Raw genomic sequence first — 17,981 nt, 5'->3', positions numbered from 1 at the left:
GGAAACTAGACATCTAGTGATAAGAATTACCATAATAGTTATAAATCCTTTCTAGCAGGAGACTGCACTATACATGGTAAAGGGCCCTCACTCGCAGGTGCCTCTTGCCGGAAGAGCCGAGCTGCTCCTGTATGGAGCAAAATTACCAAGGTCAGGGGTTTTGTGGAGAAATCGCGTTTTCTTAGTTATGTGTTATACATGGCACTCCAGCCAGCTTTTAATGGGGGGGGGGAGGGACGACAGACCCCATTCCAGTCAGATTTGATCGCTCCCGACTGACAGTCACCCAAGGCCCTTTGACCAAATCATTCATATTTATTGCTACAGCGCTGTCATTCTCGGAGTGTGTACTCATCGGGTCCGAGGCCGCACTACACTCCCCGGAGTATCCGGAGACCCGCATTTGGAAGACACTTGCGGGATACAGAAGGGTTCCTGAACCCCTCGCCGAGCGCTTGTTGCACACAGAGGGGCCTTGGGTTCTGCGAGCGCAGCCATTTTGTTTTATATTACATCATTAGTTGTGTTTGATTTCCCGTTATGTCTCGCTTTGATTTCAGAAGCGCGTGAAATTCACCGCTCTATCCCGGTATAAATCACTCGTTTCGACCGGAGCGCTAAAGATGCCATTTTACTGCCCGTCCTGGCCAAAGCACTTCATCCCACTGATGATGTCATACTTCATAGTATGACACGACATAGTACGCGCACCTGCAAATTCCCCATCATGCATTCGGGAGCCGGGGCTGAGTAACAGGACCAGCAGGGGCTCGATAAATACCCGAGCCTGCACAGTACGGAATCATAACTCTGCCTATACCCAGATGGGGAAGGTTTTGCCAACCGATTGGCACCCTGTCCTCAGAACACTCTATAACCCCTCACGGGGAGGAATAATCACACGGATCCTGAGAACAGGAGGATGGCGGCTCCTACATCTTCTGCGTTCGTTTTGTTCTGTTATATTGAAAAGTCCATGTCTGACCCAGACGAGAAGCCGCGACGGCTTCCGTGGCTACAAGCGCCATGTGTAGGACTGCCATGTTACCATTAACGTGTTATTAGCGGTGTGCTACCGGGCGCGCGGCGCATGCACATCATTCACCCAGCAGCCCATCCCAATGAAGAGAGTCAGACGAGCCGGCGGATTGTCTAACAGGATTCAGAATTTATTACTTTATTCTAATTTAAGAAATGTATATACATCAGGCTATCGCCAGACACGAGCCGCTCGCCCGTGTATTCAATAATTACAGATTTCTGCTCGGGGAGGAATAACCCGGCTGCAGGTTTCGGCTCGTAGGATAGACGTCATTCCGCGTGAGCCTCGGACGATCCGCGGAGAACCGTCGGTGATTAACGGCATTCCGGACGCAGCGCCGGGGAGTTTATAACCTGATTCATAGATTTCTTTTTAATCCTCCATCCCTGGAATTTGACAGTTTATAATATCTTTTACTTAGAATTCTCTATAGATTTTCTCTTCTCTCTCCTGCCCCGTATACCTATCCTGCGCGCACGGCGCTCCGAAGGAGTCCTCCACCACCCGGCGCTCGCCCCACGGCCTAGCCGAGCGTGTCGGGCTCGGCGAGTGGCCGTTAGCTCTGAGCTTCACTCCATCTCAGGCCTTCCTCTTCAGCGGGCAGCTGCTGAGCCCTGGACCCCTAACTTATGGTGCGCCCTAGTGCCCCGACGGGGGCCGCCGCGCCAGCCAAGTGCCTGATACCGGAATAAAGTATGCGGTCTGTTCTGCGTCACGTCGAGTGAAGATGGCGTCTCATCTCTTGGTGACCGGCCTGGCTGGGAAGTACTCCAAGCTCGCGATTTTCTCGCCGCTGTTGGCGCGGAAACGAACCACCGAAATGCTGTTGGGGAGAGGGGGGTCTTTGGAAGGGGGGCCGAGGTTCTCTGTTGCCGCGCCAAAGTCTGTGTTTTCAGTTCGTGGACCGGGCTGGTCCGGCGGGGGCCACGTGACGTCCGGGGGCTGCTTGCTTCTGCCTCTGGTGGGGGTGTCAGGCAATTCCTGCAGCGCTCGCAAGTCTCTGTCTGAGAGGGGAAACGCTCGGCGCTCCCACGGCAGAACGGCCTGAAATAAACCGAGAGAGCGTTAGCGCAAGAATGTACGTTCCCGACAGCCACGTCACTGATCACGTGACAACGGACGGCTTAGCGGCCATCTTCCCAACGCTCAGGTAAACGGGGCTTATTGCAGAACGTCGCCGGCGCAAAGGATGTGAACTCCAGAGCTGACAATCTACAGCCCAGGGGTCGGAGAGCCCTCCTGGGAAACCCACCTGCTCTTCTTCATCGGGAAGCTCCGGGGTGGAGGACCGCGTCTCTTCGCTCCAGGAGAACACTCTGGTCCTGTTCCGGAAGGAGAGGCACGGGACTGTGCTGTAAGGCTCTGGGCTGTCGGGTGCAGTGGATGTCAGGGTAAGCGGGACATCGTTAAGGCTCTGGAATCCGACATCCGGAGATGCTGGCTGAAGGGACCCCTGGCTGTGGGAAGGGGGCTGCGGGGTCCAGCGGCCGTCTGACCTGTTGGAAGATCTATAGAGACAGGAAAATGGCTTAAGTACCAAACATGCCGCAGCTTGAACCGTTATCAACCCTCACTTGGCATTTATACCCCCAACGAGGAGCCCGGGGCGTTCACTCTTACAGCCATTCCACGTTCTTCTGTGTTATAACGTTCACGATCTACCGGCTTCTACAACCGGCAAGAGGAACCAGGCAGCCAGCGCCGGGGGGCTGCAGGAAGCCAGCGCCGGGGGGCTGCAGGAAGCCAGCGCCGGGGGGCTGCAGGAAGCCAGCGCCGGGGGGCTGCAGGAAGCCAGCGCCGGGGGGCTGCAGGAAGCCAGCGCCGGGGGGCTGCAGGAAGCCAGCGCCGGGGGGCTGCAGGAAGCGAAGCCAGCGCCGGGGGGCTGCAGGAAGCGAAGCCAGCGCCGGGGGGCTGCAGGAAGCCAGCGCCGGGGGGGCTGCAGGAAGCCAGCGCCGGGGGGGCTGCAGGAAGCCAGCGCCGGGGGGGCTGCAGGAAGCCAGCGCCGGGGGGGCTGCAGGAAGCCAGCGCCGGGGGGGCTGCAGGCATCCCCCCCCAATGGTTAGAATTCTCTGTATGCCCCAACACGGCCGCATTACTTTATGTTACGTTTCTGACAGCTGCCGTACTGCGGGACCCCTCAGGAACCCAACGCGTTACTCAGCTCAGTCCCCAGGAGTGCCCATAATGCTCAACGAGGAGGGCGTCCTATTCCGGGAATAACAGGGATTTGATCTCTGAGGCGAATAAACGACCGCTGGCCAAATATTTGACACCCAAGGTCAGCCTCTGAAGACCGGGGGGCTTCCGCCCGCGTCCCATACAGCCCGCTAAAATAAACAAGCACGTCGTCGCCATCACACCCTGAAACACTGGCAAGAAAGGACCCCCCATACCTGCTGCCGCGTCTCTGGGGGTACATCGAAGCCCAGGAATCCCAGCGAGATCGTTCCTGCTCCTCATGCGCGTTGTGCCGATTCAGATAGGTCTCGTCAGACAGATCTTCCAGCTGCGGAATAAAATCACCGGCAAGTGAGCGGACCGTAAACACCCGGAACGCATTCAAGCGCATTTGTCTCCGTGTCAGACATTGACCCCATGCGGCATCATCCGGACATTTAAAAGTCTCTACTTCTCCAACGATATAGGGAAGCGGATGAAGCGCATGTTCGTAAACGAGCGGAGAGCCTCCCATCTGCGTAGAGGCCAAAGAACGCTCTCGACGGACAGTTACCTGCGGATCGGCCTCCAGGAACGCGTCTCTCTCCGCAGAGTCCAGGACCCGCCAGCTGTTTGGGGGGAGAAAGAAGAGAATTGGTTTTATAATCAGACACTTCTTATAATCTGCAAACATCTCAGAATCCATCGGCGTAGAAACGTCTACGAAAAACCCGATTATTGCGATACTTTGGGGAGTCTCATCTGCTGTATAAAGCAGAAGCGTCACAGAGCGCGTTCCGGCCCCCGCGGCGCAGATACCTCGGAGTCAGGATCTCCTTGTACTGCAGCTTCTCCACCCGAGCGGCTGCCGCCATGGACATGGGGATGACGATGTTATTGATGTCGTACGAATTCTCCGCTCTTTTCCTTTTAATGTTCTGCAGAAGGGATGAAAACGTAGTTATAAGCAACGAAAGCCGGCCGTCGAGCGGATCGCCGGGTGAAACCCCCTCCGAGGACGCGCGAGTCTTACCGCCGAGCCGGCAGATGAGGCAGGAGAGGTGTCGGGGAGAGAGGACAGCGGGTGGCACATGGAGCTCGCTCTGGAAGGGGTGGTGGATACATGGCTGGAGAACGCTTTGTGCGGCCGCTCCTCTTTCAACAGGGACCCTGCACAATACATCGAGGGGTTAAACGGTTAAGATCCTGCTAGCAGCGGCTATTAAGGAGGGACAGGTATTCTAAGCGCAGCGAAAGGCTTATTACTCACCTTGGGAGGCGGAAAACGGAGCGGATCTCCTGAGCTGGGACCGGACTCTATCGGCGCTCCGCTGCCACGTCTCCAGGCGATACAGACACAGCTTCTCCTGGTCGAGTCCCGCGTGCGAATAACCTGCTGGATTAATCAGGAGCTGTGAGAAGGCCATCTTTAAGACAGACAAGAAGTGAAAGCAGAATCAAGGCATAAATCGGGAGAAAACAGAAGCGCAGAGATCCGCCGCTCAGCCGAGTATTACCGAAAACGGCAATCGCTAATAGACACTCAGCAAGGACAAGGAGAGCGGAGATCAACACTGAGGCAATTATTCACTAAACAGAGAGTTTCAATACTTCATTCACTATTCATTACGAAGGGCCAACATGGACAGGGCTCACCAGCAAGAAGGGCGGAGCCGGCCCTGCATAATGTAGAATTCAACGGGTTACACTGATTTAACTAATCATTATACAGGGGGCCGGTCACTGATTTATCTATACATTATACAGGGGGCCGGCTCGCTGATTTATCTATACATTATACAGGGGCCGGTCATTGATTTATCTATACATTATACAGGGGCCGGTCACTGATTTATCTATACATAATACAGGGGCCGGTCACTGATTTATCTATACATAATACAGGGGCCGGTCACTGATTTATCTATACATTATACAGGGGCCGGTCACTGATTTATCTATACATTATACAGGGGGGGTTATAGTTGATTAAGCTCTTCCTGCAGCAGTTGTTCACGGGGGGCGACCCTGGAAACTCTCCAAGTCTTCCATAAGTGAACAGCAGCCACACATCGGGGTCTCGCGCCACTTACCGGCTGCAGGGTCCGCCGCGGGGCTCTGCGGTTCTCTCTTCCCTCTGTCCAGCGGCTTCTTGTTAAGCTGGGAGAGCTTCAGAGCCCTGAGCCCGGGGCCGAGCCGGACTCGCCGATCATCTTTCAGCAAAGCTTCAAAGTGCAAGTTAAGGGATGTGTCTGAAAAAAGCAGAGCGGCGTTAAACCCCCTGAAAGCTTCCGTATCCCCCGTGACACCGAACCAAATCACCCCGGGGGGAGCGGCGAGGGCCGGGGGGGGCCGCATTCACTTACCGTGAGGGAAGGAAAGGATGGGGTGGAAAGCGGGGTCCGTCAGCGCCATCTGCTCTCTCGGCGTCATACAGCCGGGGTCCGCATCTTTCGCGTGGGTTTTACAGCCGCACAAAATGCACGCGGCGGGGGCCTCGCAGCCGCACCTCACAGACAGCAGCTTCTGCGGCTACTCAAGGAGAAACAAACGGTTAATTATCAAAATAACGCAAAAAAACGTAAACTTCTAGGTTACCGACAAAAGACTGCATTAAGTGAAAACATCAATGAAATCCCCATTAATCCTAAAACGACTGCCTAGGGGGTATTTGGTACGGGGGGCAGCAGAGTAACAGGAATTCTCACACCTTAACACTTAGCATTTACCGCTAAACCCCCCCCCCACACCCCCCCAGCTCACCTTCCGGCTCAGGGACGACACCGCGCTGGATCGGACGAGCCGCCGCTTCTTGTACCCGCGGAGAGGTCGCGTTCTCGCAGCCACGCAGCCGGACTCTGTAAGTGCTGAGGCGGGAAGGCCGGCGGCGCGACGTTTCTTGCCCAACGCCTCGTCCGGATCCAAATCCCCCGCGGAGCCGTTACACGCCGGGCCGGAGCGCACGCTGCAACGAGAGTACACAACACCTGAGAAAACTGCACTACATGCGGCAACAACCAGCCGGCGCCAACGGCAACAACCAGCCGGCGCCAACGGCAACAACCAGCCGGCGCCAACGGCAACAACCAGCCGGCGCCAACGGCAACAACCAGCCGGCGCCAACGGCAACAACCAGCCGGCGCCAACGGCAACAACCAGCCAGCTACTAGTATCCACTACACAGTAAAAGTCTAAATTGAAACAAAGCCAAAATATCCTGAAACCATCGACGTTTGAGGGAAATCTCGCCAGAAACCTCAACCAAAATCCGCTCGTCCCGCCGACCTTTAATCATTTCTTTAAATCCCAATCGCACCGAAACGGCAAACTCTGAACATCTATACATATTTATAAATTCTACGAGGGTCTCAGGCTTGTTTATAAGAGCAGACCCCGTAACATGCGCCGACAACCACGCTTTACATTTACCCCAAACGCACCCTAAACACCACAGCCGCCGATCCAGCAAAGCGGCACCGTACTTCAGCGCCTAATAGAAAGACTGGGGTCGAGTGACCTTTCAGGCCGAACAGGGGGCCACATTATAAACCCCAGAGAACGCTTTCCTGGAGATCGAGACGCTGCGCCCTCCGATGGGATCTGCAGGCGGAAAGGGGGCAAATTCCAAGACCGACCGGGGCCAAAGACGCCAAACAGTAAGAAGCCACGCGATGCGAAGCCATCCGCCGACAGCGGTACCGGCAGCCAAATCATCACCCCGGGCAGAGGAGGACATGCAAGGCTGCTGGCTACAGCGTAGAAGGAAGCTGCAGCAGGCAGAGCAGGTTCACGAGGCGCAGGGGGCAAAGAAGGGAACACAATGGGGTGAATTCATTATAAGGCACAGGAAGCAATGGCAGAAAATAATCAGGGAAAGGCAGAATTTATCAAGACTCAGGGATCGGGTCCGGGTCTCTCCAACTAACTGGGACGCGTTACACGCAGACATTTAACGAGCAGAGGACGGCCACGTTTAAGACACGTTAAGCAGAAGCGTCTGCCGCCAAGTGAGAAGCCAGCACCAGAGCGACGACGGCCGGCGACATTAATGCCTTAACTCTTTAAGGGTCGAGAGGAACCCGAGACACTAACCAATTGACGAGTCCGTTGACTTGGCGAGATGGTTTTTGGGATCCGTGGGATTCAGACGCCGGTGTAGCGGGGGGATTTTGACACGAAACATTTCCAACAGATTGGGTGAGGCGGGAACACTGCAAGAGAGGACGGAGAATGAATAAAACGTACAGCGGGCTGCCCAAAAGCGCCACGAAAACAGCTGAACATTCAAACCTTACCGACATCCCTTAAAGACATTGCTGGAAACCCAGAAGGCCTGTGAGAATTACCCCGGCCCGCGCAGAGCTTCGGAAAATGCCCTCCGAGCAACACAGCTCAGGGCGCACGTTAACTAAACGCTGAGTGGAGCAGGTAACAGGATGAGCTTCCTGGGTGTATTTTCCACATACCCCGTACCCCCCCCCCGGGCTCCGGCTAGGATCAGCACCTTCCGGGGGCATTCCCCGCGTCTATCATTCACACAGTGAGCCGGGTGCCAGCCACGAGTGCAGAGTAGGACCCCCCATACAGTTTTGCAGGGTCCCCTTAAGCCCCCGCTCCCCGTGTGAATCCCTGCAGTAAATCCAGCGCTCAGATCAACGTGCGCCGTACGTGAAGCCAGAGTATTTCCCAGGCATATTTTGCATGAGGGTATTTGGGGCCATTTGGGGCTTTTTATACGCCGAGTGTAGACATTTACACGATCCGGCTGCATGCGACTTCACGAGACTTCCAGGTCTCCAATACAGGATTATCAATAATATGTATAATATTGCAAGAAAACAATCGAAATTACTATTTATGCAAAATTCTGTTTAGAAAGGAGTGCTGGTTACAGCTGGGAGGCGAGTAATTCAGCTGCCCCCAGCCACAGGACGCGCTGCCCCCCGCACCAACCTGTTTGTCAGGGCTGACCGCCTCGGCACCCGGACCTTCCCCGGAAGCGACTCGTCCAGCAGACAGGGAACACGAGGGAGGCAGGCGGCCGCTTCTCACACCTCCTGCGGGCCGATTCGATCCGTCCTCAGACTGGGCACCATCCCCGAGAACAACACCACCCTGCAACGCAAACCCATGAATAAACACGGAATACACAGCAAGAAACGAGGCTCTGACAGACGCAAAACCAAAAACCACCACTAGATGGCGCCTGGAACACACGCCGGCGACATCCAATCACGCTTCGGATTCCAGTGAATGAGATTTTTCCATTGGCGGATTCGGGTTTCCGAGCGCCGCTGCGTATCCTTCTCACGCCGTGGACTTTCCTATCCCCGTTACTGATTGAAGCGGATCGTGCGCTCGCCACGTAGTGGCCATGTTTTTTGTCAGTGCTAACCCTCTCTTCCGGGTACTTCTGCGACCCCCACCCCGGCAAACCCCCGTATTCATCCTCCTTATCCTACACCTACCACAGGCCCCCTGGCCACCGACGCCGAGCGCAGGCTCACTACAGAAGGCAGAATGTGCCCCTTATTGGGGGTAGAACGGGGGGGGGGGTAGCTGTGTGGTAAATGATTGGCTAGCCCCCGGGTTAACCCTTTACCTTGGTACACCGGATCTGTTTGTAGATCTCAGTCTGCTGCCGTATCCGGAACTCGAGGTCAGACACCTGCGCCTGTAACCAGGTCCAGCGGCAGATGATGGCCGCCCTCTCCACCGTCCACCTCCAGTCCGCACGCTGCTTACACCTGGGGGGAGAGAGGAAAGGTCTGAGCCCCGCAGTGTAGACCCCCGGCGCTCGCTGGCCTTTAAACCAACAACCCCCCGCTGTATAACCTTCCGGGGAGCGATCATCCCGCGGGATTTGCCCGGCTTCGGGGCGATTCATAGAGGCAGCATTTCAGTGGCAGGAGGCTGTACGCGGGGCAGCGCGCCGGTGACCGGAAGGGGCAGCACCCTCTGCCCACCAACTCGCCAAGTTTACCCATTAAAGATTCTCGTGAAGCCAAGAAAAGCCCACCGGGAGCCCTCAAGCCAAACAGCCAACAAACCAAAGACTTCCTAAAGGGGCCACACAATACAGGGGCCACACAATACAGGGGCCCCTCCTGGACACACACAATACAGGGGCCCCTCCTATACAAACATACGGCCCGGGCCGCGTTCTCGGATACACAGCAGGCGGATCGCTATTCTCCGTCTCCTCGCAGGGGCAGAAAATGCCGACGGACGACTAACGGGACCGGCCTGTGAAACGCGAACAAAACCGGCGCGGCATCCGGATATCATATATAACAGTCTCCAATCCGCTTACCCCCCGTCTCAATGCACATCACACCGTACAGCGCCGTCCGCTTACCGCCCATCTCAATGCACATCACACCGTACAGCGCCGTCCACTTACCGCCCCGTCTCAATGCACATCACACTGTACAGCGCCATCCGCTTACCGCCCCGTCTCAATGCACATCACACCGTACAGCGCCGTCCGCTTACCGCCCCGTCTCAATGCACATCACACCGTACAGTGCCGTCCGCTTACCACCCGTCTCAATACACATCACACTGTACAGCGCCGTCCGCTTACCGCCCCGTCTCAATGCACATCACACCGTACAGCGCCGTCCGCTTACCGCCCGTCTCAATACACATCACACCGTACAGCGCGGTCCCCTTACCGCCCGTCTCAATGCACATCACACTGTACAGCGCCGTCGGCTTACCGCCCATCTCAATGCACATCACACCGTACAGCGCCGTCCCCTTACCACCCGTCTCAATGCACATCACACACCGTACAGCGCCGTCCCCTTACCGCCCGTCTCAATACACATCACACCGTACAGCGCCGTCCCCTTACCGCCCGTCTCAATACACATCACACCGTACAGTGCCGTCCGCTTCCCACCCCAATACACATCACACCGTACAGTGCCGTCCGCTTACCCCGCCCCCCCCATCTCAATGCATCAGGGAACCGGTCCGGAATTTCACAACAAAACAGCCGATCCCGGCTCCTGCAGAAAGCGACGCTCCTGAGCGCAGGCAGCCGGTCCAAACGCCACGAGAACAGCGGCATCGCGCAAGCAGACAGCACGGCCGCTGGTTTGTTCCAAAGGAGAGCATTTAATATTAAATATTATTATATATTATGTTATTTTAGGCACGGACAGCGTCCATTCATGGGAAAAGTGGGGAGTCAGACAGAAGTAAGCGCTGAGCGCTCAGTGTTGGATGCGGCCGGTCAGATGAACCCGCGGGGTGCGGCCGGTCAGATGGACCCGCGGGGTGCGGCCGGTCAGATGAACCCGCGGGGTGCGGCCGGTCAGATGAACCCGCGGGGTGCGGCCGGTCAGATGAACCCGCGGGGTGCGGCCGGTCAGATGAACCCGCGGGGTGCGGCCGGTCAGATGGACCCGCGGGGTGCGGCCGGTCAGATGGACCCGCGGGGTGCGGCCGGTCAGATGAACCCGCGGGGTGCGGCCGGTCAGATGAACCCGCGGGGTGCGGCCGGTCAGATGAACCCGCGGGGTGCGGCCGGTCAGATGAACCCGCGGGGTGCGGCCGGTCAGATGAACCCGCGGGGTGCGGCCGGTCAGATGGACCCGCGGGGTGCGGCCGGTCAGATGGACCCGCGGGGTGCGGCCGGTCAGATGAACCCGCGGGGTGCGGCCGGTCAGATGAACCCGCGGGGTGCGGCCGGTCAGATGAACCCGCGGGGTGCGGCCGGTCAGATGAACCCGCGGGGTGCGGCCGGTCAGATGAACCCGCGGGGTGCGGCCGGTCAGATGGACCCGCGGGGTGCGGCCGGTCAGATGAACCCGCGGGGTGCGGCCGGTCAGATGAACCCGCGGGGTGCGGCCGGTCAGATGAACCCGCGGGGTGCGGCCGGTCAGATGAACCCGCGGGGTGCGGCCGGTCAGATGAACCCGCGGGGTGCGGCCGGTCAGATGAACCCGCGGGGTGCGGCCGGTCAGATGAACCCGCGGGGTGCGGCCGGTCAGATGAACCCGCGGGGTGCGGCCGGTCAGATGAACCCGCGGGGTGCGGCCGGTCAGATGAACCCGCGGGGTGCGGCCGGTCAGATGAACCCGCGGGGTGCGGCCGGCCCGATGAACCCGCGGGGTGCGGCCGGTCAGATGAACCCGCGGGGTGCGGCCGGTCAGATGAACCCGCGGGGTGCGGCCGGTCAGATGAACCCGCGGGGTGCGGCCGGTCAGATGAACCCGCGGGGTGCGGCCGGTCAGATGAACCCGCGGGGTGCGGCCGGTCAGATGAACCCGCGGGGTGCGGCCGGTCAGATGAACCCGCGGGGTGCGGCCGGTCAGATGAACCCGCGGGGTGCGGCCGGTCAGATGAACCCGCGGGGTGCAGCCGGCCCGACGATTCCGGGAACCTGGTTTCTACTTTTAGGTCAAATCACAAAAAATACAAGCGAACGGCACGGCGGAGGAGAGCGAGCGCGTGATATACACACACCCCGTATATATATATATTATATACACACCTAACGCTGCCGACCAGGCTTTAGATACCGGATCCTTTCATAGAGGGCATTTCCCGCTCATTACTTTGGAATTAACCCTTTGGATGCACACATCAGTAGTTGTGTTGAAAGAAGCTGCTATTCCATGTCACAAGGTGGTGGTGGGGGGGGGTGTTTACGACGTTTTAACCCATTAAATGCCGCCGAGCGCGTCTGTCTGCTCCGCTCTATAGACACAAAGCAGCCCGACGAGGCCTCCCTACACAAAGCTTCTCCCAACTTTAACAAAGAGCTCACTGAGGCTCCAGCTTCCACACACATTCCCCAAACCCGCCGCACGGCAGAGCTGGAGCTTCCCTTTAAATCACATGACCACTCGCCTCGCGGCAGAGCTGGAGCTTCCCTTTAAATCACATGACCGCGCCGGGGAAACCATCAAAGGGCAAATATATACCAAAGCGAACAAATCGCAACAAAGACCCGGAGCGGCGCCTCAGCTGGTAATTCCTCCCCGACAATTCCCAAAGTATAAGAATCACCGTTAACGGTTTATACTGAACCGGCCCTGGCGGTACAGCCGTAACCCTGGCACATGCGCAGAACACACCAGCGCCGGCACTTGTTCGCCCTCCCCTCCCCTGCTACCAACACAGGCAAAGAAGTTAAGGGGGGGTCCTACAGAAGGAAAGTCACCTAAATGTTGTAATATGGACCAGAAACAGTTAAAATAACTCAGGATGTAAGAAATGGAGTATAAGTCACATGACCACGAGCCGCAGCCACAGACAGGTCAAAAATCACTCAATGCCGCCATGCATGTAATAACACCCTTTACTCACCAGCCTCGTGAAACGCAGCGGAGGCGGCCTCACCGTTTATATTTATGGCGGGGGTTTTTTTTATATTTTTCGGGTTTTTACAGTTTATGATGTCACCGAACTGAGCGCTCGGACAACCGCATATACCCCGGCTGGGGCATTTGATCCCCGTCATCCCCCGTTAGTCGGCAGCGGAACCCTCCTGTGAGACCAGCAGGAAGTCAGAACCCACTTCCTGTACACGTTTCAGCAGATCGTGGCCCCAGCGCTCCGCGGGGGTGGTGCAGATAGGGGTCATAGCCGTGTTTAACATTAACCATGCGGCCGCAGGGTGCCCAGACCATTCCTGTGCAAATCACCCCCGCAGGGCAACACCCCACCCCCCCCCCCGGGCCCCCGCTGGGCAACCATCAACAAATACTACTACTACTACTAATAATAATAATAAATCTCTCCGAAAGACGTCACACGGGTCTCATCTCAGCAAATCCACTAAGAAAAGCTACAAGCCAATGGAATTGTTTAAAGCCGTATTATACCCAACTGTATTTGCCACTTCTGCTGGGAGGCAGTTCCACTTATCTACAACCCTCTTGGTTCCTCCTGAATAACACTTGCTGCACAAATCTGTTTAGGACCGAATGGAGAATCTAAGAAGCGTTCCAAATACCGCGGGCACCGTGCGCTCAGCGTGGCAGCCATACCACGAGCCCGACACAAAACCCAACTCTCCCGACACAGTCCCTGTATTCCCGGCACATTTTGACACTTTTACAGGAGTTTCTCTGTTTAGGCTGCGAGGCTGACATTCACACACCTTCCCCGGGTGGCGGATTTACTTCCTTGTACTTCCTCGAGCAGTTAAAGTCCTCTGATGTATGCAAATCGAACTCACCGAGAGCCCGCCTCCACGTAACTCCTCCCCTGCTGCCTGTAGTGAGCGCAGGAAGTATACTGCAGTACGCATGTCGCACGCGCATTTTAATCATTGGGAGTAACAGCAGCCAATCACATGCATGCTGTCACTTTCTCTCACACGTCATTGGCTGGTGCTTGGATGGGAGAGGCTACTGAGCATGTGCAGGTTTACATTCCACAGCTTCCAGGGTCGGGCAGACACAGCCAGGAAGAAACAAGTGGCACTTTTCACAAAACATGCAGCAAAATGCACTGAAATCCACCCAAAAAACTCCAGCTACAATAAAAATACAATCCGAGCAGCCGCCACGAAACCCCCCTCACCATCCAGCACATTAACTCGCTCCGCAGCGTTTCCTTCCTGGAGCCGACCGGCGCGTTACACGAGAGCCACAAAGCCTAGCAGTGACCCGCAGGCTAATAACCACGTTAGCACCACGATCCCACCCACAGCCGTGGCGGTGTACACGGCCCCCGTCCAGAAAGCAGACGGCACAGAATATTCACGGAAACGTTCCTGGGGGACGAGGTCCCGGAGATTGCGCCGCGCAAAACCGCAGAGGATTTTAGCGTATTGGAGGGACGACCACCACCAATTATAGATTCATCTACAGACTGCTGGGGGAGGGGGAGATTACCGGTACACGGGCGGACGGGACAGAGGTTACCGGTACACCGGGAGCATCCACCAGCGCATGTCCGTACACAACGTACACAGATACCACGATTATAGGATTAAACTCAAAAGAGCGCCTGTATAATACCGCCACAGGTGAGCATTTAACCAATCAGGGTAAAGCTATACAGACCAGCGAGCAGGTAACTGCCCCGCGCCTGGCTTCAGGTAAACGCCTTTCCAAACCACAACACAAACGCCCCGGGAAATCAGCTTTGGATAACGAGGCTACACATTAGCACTCCTTGAGCACAGGTGGGAAAAGTGAGCGTGGGTACGCACTGGTACGGATAGCTGAATGGTGAGTGCCTATACCTGTGGTAACCGGAAGCAGCGCGGAGCATATGGCATGTGTACAGTAAACGCTCCCATGCGCGGTGGGGCTGCCCTTAGCGAGGCGTGCCATTGGCCGTTCGTACGGTAAGGGCCTGGTCCAGGAGGGCCGTCCAAGAGCAGGTACCGTTTCCACACGCAGAACCCAACGTACAGGCAGCTTAATGTGGCACAAGGAGCAAAGTCTGCGCCTTTTTCCTCCCCATTTAGTTGCCAAAGTCTGTAGAGCTCAGACAGCGCCGTTCTGGGTCCCCGTCTGACCCCGGTAACAGATAACGTTTCCACGCACCGAGCCAAGCGCCCCAGACAGGCCATTTCAACACATTACTACCGGGCATGCAAACGGGCGCTCCGCTCACCAGCATTGTGCACAAGGCAGCGGATTTCACACCGCGGTGACCCGGGGGCCGCAGCTGGAATTCACTTCTTTACGAGCCGCGCGCCGTACACAAAAAGTTCTCACAGAAACCTGAATGCCGGCATTACAGACATAACACAGAATACGTGAACGTACGCGCGTGACACGCTAGTGACCGGCAACACACGCTAGTGACCGGCAACACACGCTAGTGACCGGCAACACACGCTAGTGACCGGCAACACACGCTAGTGACCGGCAACACACGCTAGTGACCGGCAACACTCCTATCAGCCTCGGCGGGGAAACCTGTCGTGCAGGTGGGTGGCTTGGCCACTATAAGGGCAGAGACTGCGTGCACTTACCCCGCAGCCAGGCGCTGCTCTCCCGCAGGCCGGACGGCCGGATCCTCGCAGTCACTCTCGCCTCCCGAGCTGCTCTCCGTGGCGTCCGAGTCGAAGCCTCCTTGCGCCGCCCGCAGCCTGGCCGTGGAACTCTCCGCCAGCCGCTCCAGTTCTAACTGGGAAGACCCGGACAGGCCAGTCGCCCCTCTGTCCGAGAGCAGCTCCGCCAGTCCCGACAGCTGCTGCCGGACATGCCTCTCTACCTGCTTGGCCTGGATCACCTGGAGCCGCCGACACAGCTTCCTGGCACGGGCTCCCAGATCCTGCTGCCGGCTGCACATGCGGGCCGTCCTCAGCGGGCACAGGGGTTCCTCTTGCAGACACACCGGGGCTTGGGGCCCCTCCTGCAAGCACTCCGGTGCAGGGGTCTCCTCCTTCGGGCAAAACGGGGGATCCTCCGGTACACACAGCGAAACCGGGGGCTCCTCTCCACCATGCGGCCCAGGGGCCTCCATCGCGCGCTGCTCCTTCCCCTCCCAGGGTGAGGGCTCCCCGTTCGGCCCTGCTCTGCGCACCAGCCCCTCGATCGGGCTCTCCCGGCCTACGTTGAGGCTGCTTCGCCGCAGCAGCAGGAGGGGAGTCCCTGAGTTTGGCGGCCTCCGCCGTGCACCCGGCCGCACCCCGTTCAGCTCGGGCGGTTTCCACACGGGCAGCAGCGGCTCGGGCTGGGTGACGGAGGGCGTCGAAGCGGGAGACGATGCGGCCAGCTTCAGCCTGTGGTGAGCTTCGGTGGCGGCTTCGGTCAGGGCCGGGGCCATATCCGCCATACAAGGGGCTCCGGAGGGAGGCGGCGGCGGGACACGCGTCACGGCTCCGGGGGCCCCGGGCTCTTCATGGCCCGGCCGGGGGGTCCCAGTTCCCAAACCCCCGGTCACACACTAAGAAACGGGTGGAAACAAGGCGAACACCCGCCGCAGCTAAAGGCGCGATATGCTGCAGCGGCGACGGCCTCCTCCCCGCCCGGGCTGCGAGGGGAACAAAGCTCGCGTTACTCCTCCCCTCACCACCGCCTCCTCCTACTCTGCAGGGGCAGCCATTGCGCGCTCACACACATGGCCGCCATCTTGCCTCGTGCCTGTCCTGTCACTCGGAGCACAGCCCCACCCAGCAGCCCGCGCCTCTAGGCGAGCCCAACTGCCCGTCCGGGAGGCTAGTGAACGGCGAATTGCGCCTGCGTGCCGCCAAACCAGAAGACTTTTATTATTTACGGTTTAAACGCGTTACATTTCCCTGAAAAATATAAAGGGGCTCGCTGAAAAGGAAGTATATTTGCCAGAACTACCCCCTCTTTCTTAAGTGGTACGTTCCCGCAGGGTGAGCAGACGCTCTGTTTCCCAATTGTTTAGCAAGATCCTCATTTTTTTCTTCTTCTCCCGATGGAAAGTCCCGCCCCTCGCATTCGATTGGCCAGCTAGTGCACTCCTTTGTCCTGCCGCTTGTTTTTTCCCCCTATTTGTTTCTTTTGGTTGGCATCAGAGCGGCCACGACCCCTGCCTTTGATGAGTTTGATCGACAGTAAAAGTAACCAATCGAATACGAGAGCAGCATTCCCGCCCTTTCTTCTCACCTTCGAACAGTGTTTATTTGAGGCTCCAGACGGTTAGCGGGAGGAGGTGTTGGCGGTGGCTGTAGGGAGCTTCCCAAACACTTACTGACAGGAACGGAACATCAGAGCGGCGATGTATTGTCATAAAACTAATAAAACCATTAACTTTTATTTACATCTTTTCAGATATATCGACAAAACTAGTTTTTTTAAAAAATCTTAATTAAAACGGATCTACCTCCATTTTATTCCCTGTGTCAGATGAAAAATCATTTTTAATAAACAGAAGCAAAAACACCTCCACGTGATAAATATAGAAATGTAAATACCCAAATAAGGTTAGCAGCTCCCAAAAACAACACTCCTCATAAAGTGTACAACAGCAAATATATCAAGGAATGGGGCGCATAAACATGTAAAGAAAAAAGAACAAAACACAATAGTGTAATATGTCCAAATAATAAATATGAGTGATAACAACGTGATGCACTCACAAAGGTAGTTGTTATCACTCATATTTATTATTTGGACATATTACACAATTGTGTTTTGAAAAATCATTTTTACCCCAGTTGTAGTTTTTGCCCCATAATATAACGTTTTAAGGCAGCTGCGTGTCAGCCATTTGTATGCGTTCTCGATTATCCCAATCTACTAAAGACCCCGGCTCCTTATCATACTGCATGTGGGGAACAATAGAATGGCTCAGTCTTAATCACCCGGTCAGACATTCTGACTAATGCAGGTCTATGGAGGAACAGACTTCATTAGCGTTGCCATAAAGCATCAGCTCAGCGTGGTGTTTGAGCTGGGAAAGTCACCAAAAATATTTCACGGTAATAGCGGTCTGCAGATTTTTTTGGGTTATAAATCGGTTTTGGAAATATTGTAACAATAAAGTCTCAAAAGATGTGCAGAGCTGTTTTCAAACTAGAAGTTGTTGACTTTACTAACCCGCGGGTGCTTTTGGGATTTTACCCCAGGAGGTGGTATTACCGTATGTTACAGTATAGCAGGGATGTGACGTTACGTCCCCGGTAAAGGGTTAAAGACACAGTGAAGGCAGTGAATGTATGGCTGGAGGTAATAGTGGTAGAAATGTCAGTCAGGGTCAGGCCTGAACTCTTTGGCCCGCTAGGTATATTACCTGCAGTTCCACATACTGCCACAGGGGGTGTCTCAGGCAGTGTTTACCCCCTGATGGGATTCGTTCTGTGCTTCCTTTTGTGTAATTGGCACTGTAA

The 17,981-nt window shown here is 56.4% G+C and overlaps 1 protein-coding gene across 1 annotated transcript; it reads right to left on the bottom strand.

The window, feature by feature from the left end:
- Window positions 1-1,146: 1,146 nt before the first annotated feature.
- LOC128496827 (KAT8 regulatory NSL complex subunit 1-like) lies at window positions 1,147-16,267 on the bottom strand. Its single transcript, XM_053466634.1, has 14 exons — window positions 15,153-16,267; window positions 8,802-8,946; window positions 8,153-8,314; window positions 7,292-7,410; window positions 5,963-6,164; window positions 5,566-5,731; window positions 5,293-5,451; window positions 4,470-4,595; window positions 4,233-4,369; window positions 4,019-4,137; window positions 3,774-3,828; window positions 3,436-3,548; window positions 2,295-2,550; window positions 1,147-2,086 (listed from the first exon to the last, which is right to left on the bottom strand). The coding sequence occupies exons 1-14, from the start codon at window positions 15,956-15,958 to the stop codon at window positions 1,778-1,780; spliced, it is 2,874 nt and encodes a 957-aa protein (XP_053322609.1). The 5' UTR covers window positions 15,959-16,267; the 3' UTR covers window positions 1,147-1,777.
- Between the last annotated feature and the right edge of the window lie 1,714 nt (window positions 16,268-17,981).

This window comes from Spea bombifrons, chromosome 5, assembly GCF_027358695.1.
Source record: "Spea bombifrons isolate aSpeBom1 chromosome 5, aSpeBom1.2.pri, whole genome shotgun sequence".
NCBI classification, from domain to species: Eukaryota; Metazoa; Chordata; class Amphibia; order Anura; family Pelobatidae; genus Spea; species Spea bombifrons.
The sequence above is the reverse complement of the archived record's forward strand: the minus strand, read 5'-3'. Positions and strand labels throughout refer to the sequence as shown.